The sequence below is a fragment of the Trachemys scripta genome, chromosome 8, assembly GCF_013100865.1.
Source record: "Trachemys scripta elegans isolate TJP31775 chromosome 8, CAS_Tse_1.0, whole genome shotgun sequence".
In the NCBI taxonomy this organism is placed as follows: domain Eukaryota; kingdom Metazoa; phylum Chordata; order Testudines; family Emydidae; genus Trachemys; species Trachemys scripta.
Genome location: NC_048305.1, coordinates 75904047 through 75926964, shown reverse-complemented (window position 1 = coordinate 75926964; position 22918 = coordinate 75904047). Strand labels below are relative to the sequence as shown.

Below are 22918 nucleotides of genomic sequence, written 5' to 3'. Positions count from 1 at the left end.
CAATCAAGAACAGCTATCATAGTGTCCTTAATATAAAAAATATTGGTAGTGTTGGGGGCTGGTAATAAACTATAGCATGCTTAAAACTGTGATGCTCTTGCTTTGAAAGAAGTATTTTATAAATGAAAGCAAAGATAAAATGCTTAGCCAGCTTCATGCCTGGAAATTAATTGAGTGTTCTGTGAATATTTTCCTGGCTTTTATTTTTATAGATATGAAAAATGGAAACATTATATGTAGATTATGTCTAGTTTTGTTTGCAACTATTCTAAATTATTAAAAATATTGCAATAGGATTAAAGAAACCATTATCTATCTCCATTTTTAAGCAGATAAGCATTATAGAAAATTTAAATCTGCACAAAGCAGATTACTAATTCTATGAATTCTGTTTCTTTTTTAATCAGTTGTTCATATTAATGTATAAAGCTTGTATATCTCTTGCATAATCTCCATCTCATGTGGACTGTGAATAAATGTAGCTGGCTTGACTTCACAATTGATTGGTATTGTGATACTGTATGTGTTGCTGCAGAGAGCCCCCAGGAAGCTGCATAGTGATCTCTTAAAATGTTAAGAGGCAGTACTTCAGCTTTAAACAAAAGGAGTTTGTGCTCTGAATGTTTCCTTATTTTCAAATATGTGGAATGAAATTTTGAGGGTGTGGAAGTGAAAATGGCTCCAGGGCCTTGGTTGAATATTTGCTTTGTGACTGTGCATTTTATAAAGGAAAAAATGTGAGACTCATTTAATTTTTCTTTAAAATTAGCTCACTTTTGATTCATAGTAAAAGGTAAAATATCTTAAATGTTTTATTAAAGAAGACATTAAAATTGAGACTCTAATGAAAAATTGTATGTGATTATAGATGGATTTAATTTTTTATCCCTTAACATGTTGGTTGAAAGATGGATTATGTCAGTCTTTACAAGCATGATTTAAGGGTGTTACTAAATTATGTTTGATTGCTACTTTCTGAAAAAGGCTCGTGATTTCATTCTTTATTATAAAGCACTTCAGTAATTTGGGGGGTTGCTTTCAGAAATAGAAGCATAATTTGGAGTATATTTGGCATCTGATGTTCTTCTGTATTAGGGCTGTAGAGTAAAGTAGTACCTAGACCTGGGTTCATAAAGTGGGTGTCATTCAACTCTCCATCTTTATTTTGTTTTGGGTTTTTCAGAGTTATATAGCATTAATTCAGCTCTGATAGACTTCATTTTAACTGTCAACTATTAAGTTATGGAAAACTTTCAGTGTAGGTTTTTGTTCTAGAAACAAAATGATGGTATTTTCCTAGAAGCATCTTATTACATGAGATTTGTTTAGGATCACAAAGTCAAACAACTTTCATCTTGAGAAAATTTCAGGTACTACTGAATTCTGAGAAGATCTAACCTTTGTAGATTAATATCCTAGGATAGGAAATGCACACAATTAAGACAAGAAGGTAATGTTTTTCTCGTTCACAGCATTTCTGTGTTCTCCTGGGCACAAGTTTATGGGAAAATTGTATTAATATATTAGTGTATATTAATGTGCAGAGTCATCACTGAAAAAATATTATATCCCTGTGGTGCCATTTTCAGCATCTTGCCTTTTCTTGCAGGATTTCTATACAGCTAAATAAAGATGCTTTGTAGAACCCAAAATTCTATTGTCCTATTGTGTGCTTTGTCCATATAAAGAAATAGTAGAATATAGCATGTGAAGAGTGAATGTTTATTTAATCCATTTTTCTCAGAATAGATAAATTTGCATCAAGCCAAAAGATGCATATAAACAAAAATAAATCTTTATCCCTTCTCTCTGTGTACAGTATTTACATATATCCTTTCTATATTGCACAACCGCTACAGATTTGAAGGTTTCATTGACTGATGCCTCCCAGATGTTATACAGTAAAAAATATTTTTAGTAGCTTTATTAATTCAATTATATAGCATTACATGCAGTGCTTTACAAACATGGATAAGATGCATTCCTTGCCCTGAAAAGCTTACATAATGTCCTCCAGATAACTTTAAAACTAACATGTATTGCCTCAAGAGCTAGTGTGTATCTAATGCACATATGCAAATATGTGGAGACTACAGCTTTTGACAAAGAACATAAGAATGGGTCAGACCAATGGTCCGTCTAGCCCAATATCCTGTCTTCTGATAGTGATAGGGTGACCAGATGTCCCGATCTTATAGGGATAGTCCCGATATTTGGGCCTTTTTCTTATATGAGCACCTATTACTCCCCACCCCCGTCCTGATTTTTCATACTCGCTCTCTGATCACCCTAGAGAGTGACCAATGCCAGATGCTTCAAAGGGAATGAACAGAACATGGCAATCATCAAGTGATCCATCCCCTGTCATTCCGATCTCTATTTTATCCCCTTTAGTCATCTCTTTTCCAAGATGAACAGTTTCAATCTTTTTAATCTCATCTTCTAGAAGCTATTTTGTACCCTTAATCATTTTTGTGGCCCTTCTCTGCACCTTTTCATTTCTAATATATCTTTTTTGAGGTGGGGTGACCAGAACTGCACACAGTATTCTAGGTGTGAGCGTACCATGGATTTATATAGTGACATTATGATATTTTCTCTTATCTATCCCATTCCTAATATTCTAGCGTTTTTGATTGCCACTGCACACTGAGTGGATGTTTTCAGAGAGCTATCCACAATGACTACAAGGTCTCTTTCTCGAGTAGTAACAACTAATTTAGATCCCATCATTTTGTATGTATAATTGGGATTATGTATTCCAATATGCATTATTTTGCATTTACCAACATTGGATTTCATCTGCCATTCTGTTGCTCAGTCACCCAGTTTTGTGAGATTCTTCTTTAATTCTTTGCAGTCTGCTTTGGACTTAATGTTCTTGAGTAATTTAGTATCAACTGCAAACTTTGCCACCTCACTGTTTACATCTTTTTCCAGATCATTTATGCTGAACAGCATTGGTCCCAGTACAGATCATTGGGGGACATCACTATTTATCCTTCTTCATTGTGAAAAATGACTACTTATTCCTACCCTTTGTTTCCTATCTTTTAACCACTTATTGATCCAGGAGACGACCTTCCCTCTTATCCCATGACTGTTAATTTGCTTAAGAGCCTTTGGTGAGGGACCTTGTCAAAGGCTTTTTGAAAGCTTTTTGAAACCAAGTACACTGTATCCACTGGATCACCCTTGTCCATAGGGGTTTTTTTGACTCCCTCAAAGAATTCTAATAGATTGGTGAGGCATGATATCCCTTTACAAAGCTGTGCTGACCCTTTCCCAACATATCGTGTTCATCTATATATCATTGTTCTTTACTATAGTTTCAACCAGTTTGCCTGGTATGAAAGTTAGGCATACTGGCATTGTAATTGCCAGTATCGTCTCTGGAGCCTTTTTTGAAAATTAGCATCATATTAGCTATCCACCAGTCATCTGGTACGGAGGCATATTTAAGTCCTACGTTACATACCACATTTAGTAGTTCTGCAATTATGTATTGGAGTTCCTTCAGAACTCTTGTTTGAATACCATCTAGTCTTGGTGACTTATTACTGATTTAATTTATCAATTTGTTCCAAAACCTCTTCTGTTGACACCTCAACCTGGGACGTTTCCTCAGATTTGTCACCTAAAAAGAATGGCTCAGGTGTGGGAATCTCCCTCACATCTTCTCTGGTGAAGACTGATGCAAATTCATTTAGATTCTTGGCAATGGCTTTCTTGAGTGCCCCGTTAGCACTTCGATCCTTCAGTAGCCCCACTGATTGTTTGGCTGGCTCACTGCTTCTGATGTACTTTTAAAAAATGGCTGTTTTAGTTTTTGAGTCTGTTGCTAGTTGTTCTTCAAATTCTTTTTTGGCCTGCCTAATTTTACTTTTACACTTGATTTACCAGATTTTATGCTCCTTTCTATTTTCCTCAGTAGGATTTGGCTTCTAATTTTTAAAGGATGCCTTTTTTGTCTCTAACTGCCTCTTTTACTCTGTTTAGCCACGGTGGCATTTTTTTGTGTGGTCCTCTTACTTTTCTTTTTAATTTGGGGTACACATTTAATCTGAGCCTCTATGATGGTGTGTTTAAAAAGTATACGTGCAGCTTGCAGGCATTTCACTCTTGTGACTGTTCCTTTTAATTTCCGTTTAAGTAGCTTCCTCATTTTTGTGTAGTTCCTCTTTCTGAAGTCAAATGGTACTGTGGTGGTCTTTTCTGGTATTTCCTCCACCTCCTCCCATCCCCCCCCAAGACATTAAGGATGTTAAATTTAATTATATAATGGTCATTCTTACTGAACGGTTCAGCTACTGGGCCAGATCCTTTGTTCCACATAGGACTAAATCCAGAATTCTCTCTCCCTTTGTGGGTTCCAGGTCTAGCTGCCCAAGAAGCAGTCATTGATGGTGTCTAGAAACTGTATTTCTGCATCCCGTCCTGAGGTGACATGTACACAGTCAGTATGGGGAGTCATAGATTCATAGACTTTAATGCCAGAAGGGATCATCATGATCATGTAGTCTGATCTCCTGCACATTGCAAGCCAAAGAACTATACCCACCCACTTCTGTAAGTCTCATCCATGCATTGAGACCCTGTGGTTCTTCCTATCTAATTGGCCCTGCACATGGAACTGAAGGCATTTCAGAGAATGCTACCATGAAGGTCCTGGTCTTTAATCTCTTACCTAGAAGCCTAAATTTGACCTGCAGAACCTCTCTCCTGCCTTTCCCTATGTCACTAGTACCTACATGTACCATGACCACTGCCACCTCCTGAGCACTGCACATAAGCCTGGCTAGATGTCTCGAGAGATCCACAACCTCCGCACCTGCCAGGCAGTTCACCAGTGGTTCTCTTGATCATCACAAACCCAGCTATTTATATTTCTAATTGATGAAATCCCCCATTACTTGTCTCTTACTAATAACTAGGATTCCCCACCGTCCCCTCTCCCACCCCACCCCCCAAGAGGTATTCTCCGTGCAAGAGGATACCATGACATCATTTGGAAGGAGGGTCCGAACTATAGGATTGTTTCCCTCTGCTCCAGTTTGATGTTCTCCTTCCTGGAGACTTTCCTTCTCCTCCTCAACAGCACAGAGGCTGTCAGACGGTGGTTGGGCCCACTCTAATATGTCCCAGAAAGCCTCATCTATGTTCCTGTTAGTCTCCCTTAGCTTTTCCAGTTCAGCTACTCTGGTCTGAAGTGTCCATACTTGGTCTCTGAGGGTCATGAGCTCCTTGCACTGAATGCATATATGCCACCTGCCCACAAAGCAGGTAATCATGCATGCTGCATTCAGCAATAAATTGGATAGCCCCAACTCTGCTGCTGGACTTCTGCCTGCATTGTTTTTACTCTTGCAGCTTTTTTTTCCTTTTTCTTTTGGAGGGCAGCGGGGGAGGAGGGTGGTTATTGGCCTAAGTTTAGAGAACGTTAGGTGCATCTAGCTCTCATGCTTCCTCTCTAAACTCCAGGCTTGTCTACACTACCCGCCGGATTGGCAGGCAGCAATCAATCCAGCCGGGGTTGATTTATCACGTCTATCCCAGTCGATAAAATCGACTGCTGAACGCTCTCCCATCGACTCTGGTACTCCACCAGAATGAGGAGCACAAGCAGAGTTGACAGGAGAGCGTCAGCTGTCGACTTACCACAATGAAGACACCGCAGTAAGTAGATCTAAGTACGTCAACTTCAGCTACACTATTCACGTAGCTGAAGTTGCGTATCTTAGATCAACCCCGCGTGGTAATGTAGACAAGCCCTCCCTTGCAAAACTTCCCATGTCACTTTGGAGCTTGTTTTTTAAACCCCTGTTCTCCCTCCTAGTCCTGCTCCTTGGTCAATGCTTAACGGATTCTAACGGGATTAGGAATCAAAATTTCCTTAAGAAGCTCTCAGCCTTGCTTAGCAGGCCACTAGGCTCAGCACATGCCCCCCAAACAGACCACACTATATACTACAGTATATTGTTTAGTTGTTTTAAGAGAATAGATCTTTTATTTCAAATAGATGTTAGTATAAATGTATAGGTGGTTAGAACTAATTGAAAGTGATTGTTGTTGCACATTCCTATACACCCAGGATCTCAAAGTACACCCCCAAAGATTTAATGAGCTACATACATCAGAGGTATGGAAGTATTATCCTTGTTTTGTAGATGGGGAAACAGAGATTAAGTTACTTGCTTCATGTCACATAAGAAGTCTGTTGCAAAGTTCATTACAGATATTGGATCTCCTAACTCTGAATCTTGTACTCTAGATACAAAAACATCCTTCGCCACTTAATGTTTTCCATTTTGCCAAAATAAATCTCCCTCGACTAGTTCACTGGCTCCAAAAGATAGTTCCATGAATAAGGCTGGCTTTTTTTTTCCCCCCTCTCTCTCATGCTGCCTTCTCACTGATAATAGCGATCCTTTTTCCCTATACAGCTGCTTTTGACAAAGGGGATGATCGAAGACTTGGCAAAAAACCTGTATTCACTAGTTCTCAGGTAAATGCTTAGATTCTTACAATTAAAAATAATCAGAATCCCGTAAACATAACTGCTCCTTTTCATGCTTTATATTTTCAAAATAATGTAATCTGTTGTGGTCTGTGTTTACTAACTGCTCGTAGTTAATCTTCAGCAATCACATTTTCCTTGTAATCCCAGTTGAGCCAATATTTTATTCATAATCTGTGATGTCCGTTATTCGAGCATTTTAGATTTTGATGTGGGTTAGCAGGAGTCCATGCTTTCAGATAGTTGGGGGCCAAACAGAAGACAGGAATTTGTGTTCAGAAGTTATTGCACACTTCCCTGTTGGTGTGTAATAATAACCCTGTGATCTCCAGTTTGGAAAAAAGGGTGGTCTGCTACTGAGCTAATGGAGCTGTTCCACTAGCTCAAGCCACCACTTAACTCCGTCTGTTACGCTCCCCATTAATCTGCTTGCTGTGAAAGAGCTTTTCAAAGTCATTGACAATCCACGTGTTTGAGAATCATGCCCAAAGTGACATTGCTGTTTGACAGAAAAGGTACTGTTATAGGGGTTAATGTCCAAGGATATACATTACTATTCACTTTGTTACTAGTTAGGTTACATTTTTATAGGCTTCTATCTTAACACTAAAAAATACCTTTACCTGGGAATTCTGAACCCTTCTTTGGAAGATATACTGTTTTATAATGGTTGAAAGCTTCCTGTGTCATATGTATGTAAAAATAATGGCAGTCTTCATGTTCATAGGGAATCATATACTGAATTCCCAGTTTGAAAGTCTAAATATAACCTATAAAATAAATGAATCTCTCCAACAGGAACTAATTGTATAAAGAAGTAAAGATTATACAGTATTATGTCCAAAGTAAAGGACAAGGTTTTGTATAGGCATTTCTTGTACCCTCTGATTCAGATCTGACTTCAATAGGGGACGTAAAGGGAACTGGAGTTAGTACTTAAAGAGTGCTTGAAAGGCAGTAATCTGAGCTCTGTGACTTGGAAAATGAATTTTCCTCCCAAACTCTAATTTTAATGCTAAACTTCAGGAGTACCTCCATTTCAAGAGCTAAAGATTATGCATGATTTATTGTGTTGCTAAGTGTCTTCTGTTCTTTCCAGCTAAACAGACGCATTACTGACTCTGATATAAGGCACACTTCCTGGAAAGTAAAAGGCAAGAGAGATTATTGCGGCAGTTCCTTCACTAATCGGGATAAAATGAAATCTGATGGATTAGGAGCATCTGGACATACATCAAGTACCAACAGAAACACTGCTAATAAGACTTCAAAACATGATGACTTAAAGGGAAAAGATAGTAAGAAAACAGTTGCCAAGATTACAAAAGATTCAAAAACTGGGGAAAAAGTTGCTTCACCAAAGGCTAGAGCTGTCATAAAGCCAAAAATAGAAAGTAATGGAAATGCTAAGGCTGAAAGCTTGATTACCAAACAAGATTCAGAAAGGTCATCATCTGCAAGTGGGCAAAAAAATTCTGGAAGTGGAAAAGGTGTAAAAAATCAGGAAGGAAAAAATTCAGGTGCCAGACCTAAAGTACTTACTGGAAGCCCAAGTGTGCAAATCAAAACAAAGCCATTGAAGAAAACCACAGGGAAAGAATCACCCTCTCTAGTAACAGAGACAGGAACTTTCAGCAAGTCAACAAACTCAAGTACAGATTTACAGATTTCCAATGAACAACTAGATGAACCCAAAGAGGATAAACCAGTAGATGAAGGAAAAATATATACTGGTAATTAGAGACCCCTTTTGACTTGCCACAGGCAGGTCATATGCTGGAAAACAGCCTGGAGAGTTCCAAAAGTTCTATTCTAGATGGTTATGACCCTGCACAAGCATATTTTTAAAATAAATATTAATTACAAAAAGTAATGCTAAAATGCCCAGGTATTAATGGCTCTAACTCAAATGTTATGTGCTTTGAAAAAATATGTGCGTATACAAGACAGCACTATATAAATCTCAATTCTTCCAGTTTTGGCATCTGTGCTGTTTTCAGTATCTGACCATTATACATTAATATTTCTTTTTAGGTATTTGTATATCATACATTTTATCCTAAATCTTTAATTTTGCTTATAGCAATGAAAACAAAGTCTGTTTTGAAGTTGACTAATGGAGCTACCAACAAAAAAGCTAATGAACTTGAGACGAACGTTACAACAAATAGGTTTGTTGGAAATCAAAATATTACTTATAATTATATACTGGGTTTTTAATTGCTTCATTAAATGTAATTGTCATTTAATCAACATGTCTTTAAACATAAGGATTTTTCAGAATAGTTTCTATTTCACATTGTTAGTGAGAGTAGAAATAACTACAGACAATATTCTTGTGACGATAGCATTGTTTTGCCTCTGGGTTTGGGCTGTTTTGTTTATTTGTTATTTTAGCATTGTTACAGTAACTCTGCAGATCTGAACAATTATGTGACTGAATCATGGAAAGTGCTGAGAACTCCTACATAGCCTCTGAAATAGCTTAGATGAAGCTACAAAATCAATGGAAGATGAGGAGTTAGTACCTTGGAGAAACGGGTCCCTAAATATATTGTTTATTTTCAGGAAGAGGAAAATCATTTTACATGGCATATATTGTACTTTCCATGTTAAACAATATGGAGTACTACTGATTATTTAAACAAGTTCATTTTTTAGATCTTACTGCTTGCATTACTTGCAAGTTTATCTTTTTCTCTCATAGTGTGACCAAAAAAACCACTGGGAAAGGATACAATGAACAAAGTCCACAAACTGTTTTGAAGAAAAAGGGAAATATGAGTGGCAATTCTACAGCTCAGCAGAAGACAAAGAATGCACCAGCTAATGTTGCTAAAAACCAAGGTAGAATTAAATGGCACTAAACTAAATCATATTTACTATTTGAATCATTTTGCTACAGTATAACACAGATAAGGAATTTGTTATCAGACAATAGAAATGTTCTGACAATCTTGGTGTATTTCCCATGTTTCATTTTTGCTGATAGACCTCAGATGTATTTTTCTGCTTGTTTAATTCTCATGAGGCTGGTGTATATTTATTTTTTAAAATCTGGCCAGCTATTGGGGAGAAACCCCTTCCCTAATATGCTTTGTAGCTCTTTTGTCCTCTGATGGTACCTTAAGTATTCTGCACCTAGAACTTCCATTAAGTTCAGTAGAAATTCTGTATCTGAAACAAATTCACAATACACGTTTTTATTAAATGTTTGTATTTAAGATCATTTAATTGTTTGTTTAACAAATTTTAAAATTACTTGGTTGTCAAATATTTTTAATAATCTTTTACTTGACTTACATGCATCCAACTTATCAATAATATAAATTCGCTGACTAGAATGTGTTTTGTTTACTTTATTTGTTAGGACCACAAGGAGATTCACAAAATTCGTTAAAATCTGGAATGGCTCCGAAACAAAATGAAGGAAAAAACATGATGCAAAATTTTTCTCAGACAGCACTTTCAGAAAAACAACCTTCATCTAAGAAAAAGAGTATTAAACAATCACAAACATCTGCAGTTAAAGCCACTGCAAAAATAATAACACCCAAAAATCAAACTCATTCAAAGAAAGATGAGACTATAAACAGTAAAGACCCAAAACAGAAAATAGTTACTGGGCAGCCTATATCAAAAGCTCAATCTTCAACACAAAGACATTCAAGAAGTGAATCTCCTGTTGTCCAGAAAAACGTGCATAGTCCTGAACAGAAAATTTCAGAACAGAAACTTGAACAACACACATTTGCTGCTTTTGCAATTCAGCCACATGACAATAACAAATGCAGCCCTGCAAAACAAAGTAAGTGTGAAAAATCTATGATAGAGTGTAGCAGAGGAGACCTACTCGTGGAATCATGGCAACCTGATCCAAGAAAATTATTGGATCCTCTTGAAAATGGGGAATACAAAGTAGAAACCAAACCTTTTTGTACTCTAGTTAGAGGACAAAATGTTCCTAAGCTGAATGTTTCAATGCAAAACGACATGGAATCAAAACAGGTTTGTGAAGATGAAATTGAAATTAAATATCCGGTAGATAAAAACAAAGATGATGGTAATACAACTGAATTTAATTGTTATACAGAGCCTAGTAGAAATGCATACTCAGTCATTTGCAAGAATACTGGCCAAAAACTCCCTACTTCAGTTTCAGAAGAAAGATTGAAAAAGTGCAAAACTGTTTGTGATTCAGCTCAGAAATACTTGGGATATTCAGGAAACAGCAAAGTATGTTTAACACAAGCAATAGAAGACTGTGTGGAACAAAATGATACATTAAACACTGAAATGGGCATTAATTATGGAGAAGATCACTTACCCAGCTTTTCTAAGGTAACAAATGCCTCTAATTCGGAACAAGATGAAAGAAAATCCTCTAAGACTCATGTAAAGGGATTTGCAAGTGCTGGTCAATTGTCTGATAAATCAGCCTTGACTGAATACAGGTCTGCTACAGTAGACTCAGATGCTGCTTCAAAATGTTTCACAGGACAGGTTACAGAAAAATGTTCACCTAAAGATATGGATACTACAGAAACACCAGAAAGCCATGAAAATTCAGAAACTCCCTTTGTGGATCGTTGGAATTTGAGTACAGATGTGTTGGATCCAAAAGAGAGTCCTGAATCTGATACCGGCAGTGCAACAACATCTTCTGATGATATCAAACCAAGATCAGAAGACTATGATGCTGGAGGCTCTCAGGATGATGAAGGATCAAATGAGAGAGGGATTTCTAAATGTAGCACTATGTTGTGCCATGATTTTCTTGGAAGAAGCAGCAGTGATACAAGTACACCTGAAGAACTAAAAATCTATGACAGTAGTCTAAGAATAGAAGTGAAAATGAAAAAAGAGGGTTCGGATCTTTTTCGTGTTAATTCAACAAGTGATGATGAGATACCAAGAAAAAGACCTGAAGTGTGGTCACGTCAAGGTGTATTAAGGGCCAATACTAGGGAAAATGAAAACACTACTTTTGGCAGCGCACAATTTACTCAGGAAGCAGACCAAGTTTCCTCTTCTGCAGATGAAACGGAAGATGAAAGATCTGAAGCAGAAAATGTAGTAGAAAGCTTTCCTCCATCTGACCCTCCTATTCAGCCATTCCAAGGAATTGTTAATTTAGCTTTTGAAGATGCAACAGAGAATATTGAAAGTCAAGAATTTTCTACAACTAAAAATTTTAAGCGATCTCTTTTACTTTCAGTAGATGAATGTGAAGAGCTGGGATCTGATGATGGAGAAGCTCATGCTCCCCTTCATCATTCCATAGATTCCCCTACTCCTTCTGATGTTTTTGATAGTGTATCTCAGGAGCATCAAGAAAAGACATATTATTCAAGGTATTCATTGGAAACTGAAGATGGATTCCTGGAGTGCAAACAACAAGAAAAGGATAGAAGTGAGAGATTAGATAAAAGTGAGCACTTTTTTCTAGATCCCCGTAGCCCAGAAATCAAAGGAAAAGATAATCAGGGTGCTTCAGTGACAGAACAAAATTGCCCAGAGAAAGTACTCTCAGTAGCAGATAGTCAGTGTTCAATAGAAGAGCAAAAGGTAAATAGTAAGAATGAAGAGATTAACGAAATTCAACAGTGCAATAAACTTTCAGACAATGACACAAAGTCTCAAGAAAGACCATGTCATTTGGACCTTCATCAAAGAGATACTAATTGTGACATGCAAAAGAAGAATTCTGCAAAACCTGTAAAACCCTGTAAGAATCAGTTACTGACTCTGGAAGGTCAAATGAGAGAGTGTCAACGAGCACCTACTGAATACACTAATACTGATTTACCTGCAGGTAATGTACAGAAATAGAAATGTTAAGTCCCTCAAAAAAATTAAATTAGTAGGCAGAATATTGGAAATGTTTTGTCTGGGGTCAAATCATGAACTCTAATAATTGGCTCAAATTTTTTAAACAAAACTTAAATGCTTTTAAGTATTTACTTGTTTACTGAGTGCTTGTCCATTTTGGATACACATTAAATAACAATGTTTCAATGGAAAACTTGAATATTTATACTAGGCAAATCTATTCAGATAGATTTTATGCAGTACTAAAAAGAAAGATTGGGAACAATTCCTTGCATGCTAATTATTTTTGGTCCAGTTTAACATTGTCCGCATCAGCTTTCGGTGGGAACTTTTGTAAACGCTTTGTCTGCTTTACAACCTATATCATATATTTAAGTGGGATGTGCAATAACTACAGTAATAACCTTACTAAAGTGCACTGACTGTTTACCTTAACAGCTATATTCATTACTTTTGCAATTTGTTGATATAATATATTTTACATGGAGATGTGGATGCTGATCCTTCTCCCACTGAATTCAGTGGGATATTTCCCATAGACTTCAATGGGAGCAGTTTGGGACCTAAGACTTGCAGTTTACAGGATTACTAAAATTGTTCTAAATTTTACCAATGAAAACGGATTTCCTAAAGGAGAGATTATATTTGAACCAGTGATTATAAACAAAAAAGCTCTAGCTTGATTCACCTAGTTAGATGATTGTCTAGATGTTTTATCTGTTTTGTCTTTTTAAACCAGTAATTCAAAGTATCCCATTATAAAATACACAGTAGTGTCTGAATATATTAACTATTGTATATTCAAGAGTAATGAAATGCTGATGATGATGACCTATGTTCAGCAGAACCACAGAAGAAGACCTTTTAAAAGTTGTACTATTTTTTTTAAGTTTGCTTGTCCTTGCCTGCAGCTACCCTTATAATGTGTAGTATAAAATAAGCCTGTGAATAAGCCATTTTGTTTTTCCTTCTCTTTGGAGCTTACATCACCATTCAGTGATCATATATTCTTTTTTTCCCCCATTCCTTCCCACCCACCTCCTGTTCCAACTTTACATTATTGTAGTGAATGAGAAATTCCATGTGCATTAATTGTCTGTTTACATAATTTGTCTTTTCTGAATCAGAAATGTTCTAATTATGAAGGTTTATTGTTAATTACCAGTGGTGACTGCTGCTCTAACTTAATTTGTAAACCAGACTTTGTTTGTTTTTTGGGGTTTTTTTTACACAGAAAATAAATGCCTACATTTTGTCAATTTTGTATAAATTTACATTTTTTGTTACTTGTTGGATTGTCTCTGCTGCAATGAGTTAAATTTTGCTCTACAAAGCCCTGAGGGGGGAACATGTGCAATTTTTACATTGTGTAGTATTATGAATTATTGCAGGAGACATAGATGATTGTGACGTATTGGCACAAACCTGCATGTATGAGCATCGACCTTCAAAAACCCTTTCTCCAATATATGAGATGGATGTTGGAGAAGCTATTGAGCAGAGGATGGAGTCAGAAAGGGACATTCTAGATGTGGATTTTGAAGATCAGCAATTTGCAGAACAGGACTGGACTCTTCTCAGGCAATTGTTATCTGAGCAGGACTCAAACATTGATTTCAAAAACTCTATTCCTGAAGACCTTAACTTAGCACAATATCTTATCAATCAGACACTACTTCTGGCAGGAGATGGTTCAAAGCCTCAGGGTAAATCACATGTTGATACTTTCAGTAGATGGACTGAACTAATGTCGCCACTGGATGATTCTTCAGCAAGTATCACAGTGGCAAGCTTTTCCTCTGAAGATTGTTCTTCTCCTCAAGGGGAATGGACAATCCTTGAACTGGAAACCCATCATTAAAGTGATCAAATGTTTGAAAATGGACTCCAACCCCTACCCCAAATCTATTTTTTGATGCATTGTTTCCATACAATAATGAAATACTGCATCAGTTAAGAACACCCAATTCTTGATACTGAGGCAATCTTTCCAATATATTGAGGTGCATACTGTTAATTTATAACCTAGCTTTAATCACAAATAGAATAATTTTTCAAAGCTGAAATAGATGTTTTTCTAAAATCAACTTTGAGCATGTATTTTCTAAAATTGTTAGACAAATTAGATGACTTGCAAGAAAAATATTGGTTTAAACTCCATCTTCTATCCCCTTTCTGTCATTTGTTAATATATTCTTTATTGAGCATGGATTTTAACATGTGACTGCACAATAAGTAGCGCCATTTTTTTCCTTTTTGCTCTTCATACAGTGACTTGGTGATTTTTCAACAATAAAAGATTGAGAGTTGTGTTGAAAGGTGTTGTGTTCCAACAGTACTTTAAATATTAGAAATTTATATTTGCATTTACAGAATGTAAAAAGTTTTGGACTCTATTTACATTAGCTGCTTATTCAGTTTGTTTCCACCGGATTGATTTTGTATATTTTTGTTTGTTTTGAAAATTTTCAATAATTGTTTTTAAATTGTCATTTATTTAAATACAAGACTGCAGAGGTACTGTAAGAATGGTACAGTTCCTCTCTTAGGAACACACATACATTCCCTTACTTCAGTAAATAATGGCATGGTGTATGAATCAGAATGTTAAACCTGTTCTGAAATACTGTGTCTAACAGCTCAAAAAGTAGATTCAGTCTGAAGTTTTAGCAGTGGCACTCTTGCCTTCTTCACTTTAAAAGTCCATGTTTGAAGTGGAATTCTAGTTGTGCTACAACTCAAGATACTTTTGTGCCACTCCCCTACTGTCTAAGTCATAACTAGTTTATTGGGGTTTTCAAAATCCCAGTGTGTCTTCTATCTTTGAGAGGGTGTTAGGGTTTTTGCTGTCTCTTTTTAATCTCATAATGCCTCTAAAAACTTCCTTATGGAGGCCCAGTGTCTCATCCTCTTGATTAAGGAGAACTGAGAAGGAAATGCTTCTCACCATGTCTGCTCTGCTCATTCTGCTGCTAAAGAAGATGGCAGTTAAATGACATGAGCAGGGTTTTTTGTTGTTGTTTTTGGGGATGTGGGTTAATAAGGGGGATACTTTCCAGGTGAGGGATATTGGACCATATTCTTCATGCCATACTGAGGCAAAATGCAGCAATAAGGGATGGTCTTATGTAAACTATACAATATTGCTTCTGCAGATCCCCTCCTGTTAATGACCAACAGGAGATGTGCCTTCAAATGGGAGTGCTACACTGCAGTAACAAATTACTAAAATGGTGATATTTTTAAAAAAGACTTTTTTACCAAAAGCCTAACTTGCACTGGTTACAGCCAAGGATAATACTGGCGGGTGTTTTGCAAACTTTTGCACAATTCTGCCAATGCACCTTAATCCTGGTCTGCAGGTATTCCTGTTATCTTGATCCTATGCTATTTATAAGCAGAGACTGACAGGAGTCTTGAATTGTGAAGTCGCTTTGAGATGTGGCTAAGCAGTGACTGCTGAACTAACTTTCACTTTTGACCTAATCAGCATTTTGATCTCAGAACTCATGACTTGGAAAGGCTGCTATACACTGACTTGAGTGTCTGTCAATACAATCAACATTTTATTGAAGCAGAATTATAAATTGGTAGAGGAAGAATTTTACCTTCTAAATAGAGGTTAAAGGAAAGATATTAATCTCCCCTTCATGTCTGTGCCCATGATACTTAGAAGGGAGTTCAGTCTTGGCTGCATGCCCATCCCCAGCTTTCTTATAGAGGATTCTCCCCAAGGGTTCCTGTGAGGAGGTTAGGGGCATCAGTTGGACTCCTGGATATCCTATCCTAAACCCACAAAGGAAGCAGCATAAATTAATACAGCCTGAGTTTGTGCAAGCTCAGCATCTTACCCATTGTAGTCTGTATTTGCTACATTATCCACATTTGGTGGATAGGGGAGGGGAGATTGCTGCAGCTAGGGGAACTCCCAAAAGCAAATCTCCTCCAAGATCAGGAGAGAGACTCCATTTACGTGCTCCAGTTCTGAGAGGAGCACAGATATTGAAGAATCTGTGGGATAAGGGAAAACCACCATTGTCTTCTATAGAGGGATTCAAAGAACTCAAAATAGAGAGAACTCAAGTTTCTCACCCCAACATGGTTATTCCCGTGTAGGAGACAATAAGGACCATGGAAGGTATAAAATAAAAACATGTAATTAACTCTAAATTGATGAAGGCACAAGAGGGTATTAATTTTTACACAAAGTAATATGGGAGAAGAAAAGGTAAGAGATCAGGAGAGTAGACAGAGAATGAAAGAGAAGGATCCTTCTGCGCTCTCTCCCCTTTCCTTTATATTTTCTTGTTTTCTTCAAGTGCAGCTCATATCTGAAAAGTGACTGAAAAATGACATGTTTCCCAGTTTGTGTGTCTGACTTACAGATCAAATATGTTTAAGTTACAGTTAAAATGATGCGGATTTTTTGTTTTGTTTTCTTCTGAATACCAGCTCTCATTTTCCAGGCTAGAATTTGAAAGTCAACCTGTGTTATTTTCTCAGGTCCTCAGTAATATAGCTACAACTTCTTCAATGGATTGGAACAGGTGTAACTAAGTAGAATTTAGTAAAAATTTTGTCGATGCACAAGAAATAATAGAATCCAGCTCTCTCTCAGCCATGTTGGCTCTGCAAAGCCAATAGGAGTAAAAAGTAGTAATATTATTCATTATCTGTATTGCCAAAGTGCCTAGGAGCCCTAGTGAAGGACCAGGACCCCGTTGCACTAGGTCTTTTACAAACACAGAACTAAAAGATAGATTGTAAGTTCTTTGGGGTACAGACTAAGTAAGACAAAAGACAACAGATTAATATAGATGGGAATACAAGAAAATGATGAGAGCAGATAAGAAACTTCTGTCTCTGTGACGGGAGGAGGGAGAGAATTGGAGGAGGAGAAAAGGAAAGGGAAGGTAAACCAAGGGGATGGGGAAAGTCACGTATTTTGTCAACTTTTTCTTGGAAGAACTTACTCTAGCATCTAACAATTACAATAAAGTCAGCAGATATGGCTGTGATGCTCACAGGGAATAGATCTGTTGAGTAAAAAGGTCCTCCTTATAAGTGCTTTGGAGGCAATTGGTAAAGAAGCAATACTGATGCTGTCCAAGAAATATGTCCATCTGCAAGATGGCAGTTCTGGCTAGCATGAAGCCTGGCTGTACAACTTGAATAACTGGACTATATTTCTATTTTTGAACTCTGCTTCAAAGTGGCACTGAATTTTTGAAATGCCATAATTCTGTTTTCCACTGCCTCTACCTGAAGATTGAGTCCAGGATCTGGCCCCTTAACCTTCCTGGAAGAAGTGTTAACTTCTTCCAGGAAATACAAACAGTAAATTAAAAAGCTGTTCTAGCTACATATTGCTGGCGGCATAGACTATTTTAAACCTTTGATACCATGTTATTGCCATCTGGAAATTCATTACCAACATGCTTACTGCATTTTGTCCCAAAAAATCTAAACCCTCTGTTTGAAGGTGTTAAGACTTATTACTGTGTCTTTCAGCATCGCCTGCCATGGAACATAAACAATTAAGAAGGCACAATCTTGCTCCCATTAAAGTCAAAGATAAAACTCCTGTTGATCTCAGTTGGAGTAGGTTCAGGGTCTATGTGACTAAAGTGCATGTAGTATAAATGCTATTTTTTTTTCAGTACATGTACTGTTTAGTTCTATATCTCTAGTCTACTAACTTCTAATATTTTAGATGTAGGGATGATTTATGGTTAAAAAAAATTAACCAAGTATTATTGTGTGTATTATACTAATATTCATGATTGGATTATTCACTATTCTACCTTGGTATATCATGCTCTTTCCAGCATGATATACAGGAATTATAATAAAATACAGGAATTCAGGGCAGGTGGCTCTGTAACAAAGCTGGTGGTGACTACACAGGACTAGAGGTGGGAAATGGGCTTTTAAAAGTACATCCATTATGACTAGAAGTTTTTATCTCTTGCAGAAATTTTGTAACTGTTTTCATTAATCTGTTGTTGATAAGCTGTAGTGGAGGATTCTACAGCAGAATTAGAAACACTGCTGTTTAACTGCAAAAAATTCTATACCTATTTAAGTTAGTATCCAGATGCTGGCCAGGGGGGTGTATTTCAGGGAGCTGAACTCGGTGCACTGGGAAATGAACTTCTTTAGAGGCATAATCAACTTAAAAACTAAAAACAAACAAAAAACCCACTTCCATCTGAAATTTTTTCCTACTGTTATTACTTGTGATTACTAATAATTGAAAGAGACTGGAACAGAAAGAACAGAAAGTACAACTCTTTTGATCTTTCATTTGACAGACCTCTGTATGCATTGTTTCACAGTTTCCTCTGTGTAGTCAGGCCACCATCTTGCAAACGTTTAAGCATGTGCCTATGTTTGAACTACTTGTATAAGTGAAGTTAGGTACATTAAGTATTTGCATGATTGGGCCCTTAGTCCTTTCTCTGTGTTTTTCTCTTTCATCTGTTGTGTACAAGAATTGCACAAACATGTTTTAAACTTCATGAAGTGTTTGTAAAAATCACAAAAATTGGCAGGGGAACTCAAAAGTAGGTGTAATACCTGAAACTATTTTTAATTCCCAAGAGGATCCTGATTGAACTCTCTTGGTGCCATGATAGTATAAATCATAGAATATCAGGGTTGGAAGGGACCTCGGGAGGTCATCTAGTCCAACCCCCTGCTCAAAGCAGGACCAATCCCCAGACAGATTTTTTGCCCCAAATCCCTAAATGGTCCCCTCAAGGATTGAGCTCACAACCCTGGGTTTAGCAGGCCAATGCTCAAACCACTGAGCTATCCCTTCTCTCCTCCCTCCAATATTAATAATAATGCAACTATATGCTGTTTTCTTGCTCTCCCTGGTTACTGCACAGACATTCCCAGGTAAGAAATCTGCCTCAACATGTGATCCTATTGGTACTTCAATTGTAAATTCAAAGCTGTAAGAAATGTAACTTCAAGGCAGGTGGGAAGCTTGAATTACAGCAAGGATAGAATCTGAAAACATTTCTATTTCCATTCCACTTTAAAATATAAATATAGTCTTGCAGATCTTAAAAAACAAATACTCAGGCATCAATTATTCAAGGGTTTTGTACTATGCCTAGTAAGATTCTTACTTTGATATAAGTAGTCAAAATAGTTTGTGTTAACTTAAAAAAAGTCTGGCACCCATCTCCATATTTCGACACCTGAGTGGCCTTATTTTTTTCAGAAATTTTGAGCCTTTGCAGCTCCCATTAAAAATCTGGCCATTTTTATGTAAGTGCCTACATACGGAGATGGATGTCTAACTTCAAGAATCCAAAATGAAACTTTTAGCCAGTATTGCTTCAAATTTTTGTTTTGCTTTCACTATACGATGCATTCCATAACGCTGAGTTTGGCAAAGCTGTGCCCGAGCGCTGTTTCATGTATTATATCACGTCAAGACTCCAGCCCTCTAGTGCCCTTTCAGTGTTTTATATTGGTAGGGCAAATCAGGGCCACCGGGGGGTGGAGGGGGCAATTTGCCCCGGGCCCCTCAGGGGCCTCCACGAGAATATACTATTCTATAGTATTGCAACTTTTTTTTTATGGAAGGGGCCCCCGAAATTGCTTTGCCCCAGGCCCCCTGAATCCTCTGGGCGGCCCTGGGGCAAATATGATTGTCAGACTTGTGCTAGAATATTTAATAAGATCCATTTTGTTTATAAATCTGAGAGTAGTATGCTATTCTGACTCAGTACAATATCATCAGTGTACATAACACTGATATGGCAGAGACAGGCCAATGTGTACATCAGATCCAATGTAGCAGTGTAAAAATCTCTATATAGTTTATATTTCATACAATTTTAAAATAACTATCAATTAACCAGCAGTCATATCATGCTCAGATCCCATAAATTACTTATGTGGCAGACAGACTCCTCTGCGTGTCAGACCTTCCTACCTTCCACCAATCTACTTTTTAAAAAACAAACAAAAAAAAACTGTGGAATAGAAAACTTTAATCCCCATTTTCTGGACTGTCATGCTCCAGATCCTAGGATGTATTATGAGAGAAGGTACAGTTTCACTTCCAGCAATCCATGGTTTTAGGGTCCTAAAATATCTGCTCACCCGGTGGTTTAGAGTTGTTTGTTTTTTAAGCTATCAAACTGAAAACTTGCATGTTTTCTACCTGTTTACTTTTTAAACATTTTAGCCCACATTGTGATCTTAGGGATAAGCAACTAGCTGCATCTCCAAATGATGAATAGTGAACATGCACTTCTGTTTCTAAAATTGCTGTACAGTTGCTTAGTCCTACAAGCTTTCTCCATTTATGTATAAAATGGAAAATAATAAACCCATTATATAACTGAAATGCTGAGTCTTTGTAATCCATTGCAGGTGGGGTGTGGCAGAACTCCTTCTCCACCTTGGTGGGTTTCACACTTCCTCTTAGTGGGGGGTTGGGGGATTGCTCTCTCCCTTGGAATTTCCCCACACCCTGGGTTTACTGTCCCGCTCCTTGTCTGAGCAGGGGTTCCTCTCAGCCTCCCTGACAGGGGAGGGGGAGGAGAGCCTCATAGTCTCTGGTAACTCATCCAGGCGCAGTGGCAGCAGGCCAGGCAACCAGTTAAGTCTCTCCCCTCAGGCAGGGTCTCTTCTCCCCAAACCTGTGGGTCCCAGAAAGGATATACGCCTTGTTGGGCAGGGTTTCCCCTGCTCTTCATCTCTGTACCTGTGAGATCTGTCTCCTGGCATTTGTCCGTGTCTGTACCGTCCAGCTCTCCAGTAGCACACCTGCCCCCCACAGCTCTTATTGCATGCCCCATCTGACTTGAGAGGAGGCTTTTAACAAGTTCTGGCAGGCCCTTGATTGGCCCCAGGTGTCCTAATTTAAGCTGGAGTAACCCCTGTTCAATTACCATGGGAACAGGGACCTGCTTATCCTGGGGCTAATATACCTGCCTTCTATGGCAGCTCTTTTATCTCCATCCGAGAGGTCTTACACGAGACCTCTCCGAGCTGCCGGTCTTCTACCAGGATCTCCTCCGGGCCTGGAAGCTGGTCTCGGTGACCAGGTCCGTGGCGGCCACTGAGGGGGCAGATCTCCTCGTGGAGCCCCTGCTACACAAACTTCATCTTCGTGTGCAGATGGCAGAGCCGCCCTCGGTCCACCAGAGGTTGGTCCTGGCGGAAGTTACCAGGATCAGAGACCACCTGGACTACGACCGGGGGACCGGGTGATCCCTATGCGCTTGGCTGGCACATGGGGCTCTCCGCCCTTAGTACACACACACACACACACACACCCTGCGCGTACTTTGGGAGGTGAAGACAGCCTTATTGCCCAATTCTTGGTTTTATCTCAAGTGGGTCCTGCGAGAGGGTATCCTCGCCCACCCGTCACCCACAGGCCCTCTGGATCTCATCGGGCCCCTGCCCCGTGAGCCCCCTCGGCCCCCACCCCTTTGTACCCCAAGCCATCTGCGCGATTTGCAGACAGTTTGCTTCCGAACTGCACCACAGGACCATCTCTGCACACTCATGCTCCACACTCTTCATTTCCCCACCCTCGTGTCCCGCCCCGATACCAAGTGGTGGGACCTTCTACGAGCTGCAGAGGGTGAGGGACCCCGGTGGACCAGCCTGTATTCCACCTTGTTTCCATGGCCCGCCAGGGACATTAGTTGGCAGCTCCTTCATGGAGCTGTGAGCGCGGGCATGTACCTGGCATGGTTCACCCCTCTTCCCGATGCCTGCCCTTTTTGCGGTGTGCGGGAGACTCCAGCACATTTCTATCTGCAGTGCACCAGGTTGCAGCCCCTCTTCTGACTCCTCCAGAACCTCTTGTTGAGGTTCTGGCTGCACTTTTCCCTGCACCTTTTTATATCTGCACACCCCATCTGTGGCCCCACAAAGTCACAGGACCACCTTGTCAACCTTCTCCTAGCCATGGCCAAAGTGGCCATTTATAAGACCAGGAGAGAATGTTGGCTGAGGGAGTTTCCTGTGATTGTGGGGCCTATTTCTGATCCTGCCTTTGCTCACATATCCGGGCAGAGTTCCTCTGGGCAGCATCCGCTGGCTCGCTTGATACCTTTGAGGAGCAGTGGCCGCTGTCCGGGGTTCTCTGCTCGGTATCTTCGGGTTCCCTTTGTTTGACCCTTTGACCTTCACACCTGTCCATTATATTTTTGGTTGTTCCTCATAATTATTTGAGTTCCTGGACCTTGTGGATCCTCCCCACAGGCTGGGGCAAGATCCTTTAGCAGTGGGCATGCTTATACCCACCTACTTCCCAGAACCCAACATAAAATCACTCTCCTATAGCTGTCTGGCCTGACCCTGTCACGGGGGGTAACATGAAAGGATAGCTGGAACCACTGTCCTCACTTCTTTTTCTATTGCTGAACAGTATAATTTTCCTCCTTTTTCAGCTGATTTGTGGCCCATGAGTTGCCTTGTTCTTCTGTAAAGGGAAGCACCACAATTTCCTGGGTGCTCATTTTCTGTGTCATCAGGGAATAGGGTAGCAGAGGCTGTGCAAAGACAAGTGGTCAGTTTTCCTATGAA

At 38.8% G+C, this 22918-nt stretch overlaps 1 protein-coding gene across 1 annotated transcript in view; it reads left to right on the top strand.

Annotated features, from left to right (window-relative positions):
- Positions 1 to 18082, top strand: part of BTBD8 (BTB domain containing 8) — a gene marked incomplete in the record, with an annotated part of 62102 nt that extends 44020 nt beyond the window's left edge. The window contains 6 exon segments of the mRNA XM_034778711.1: positions 6444 to 6505; positions 7617 to 8250; positions 8601 to 8688; positions 9225 to 9364; positions 9888 to 12332; positions 13741 to 18082. Of these exon segments, the coding sequence (XP_034634602.1) occupies positions 6444 to 6505; positions 7617 to 8250; positions 8601 to 8688; positions 9225 to 9364; positions 9888 to 12332; positions 13741 to 14210 (3839 nt within the window).
- Between the last annotated feature and the right edge of the window lie 4836 nt (positions 18083 to 22918).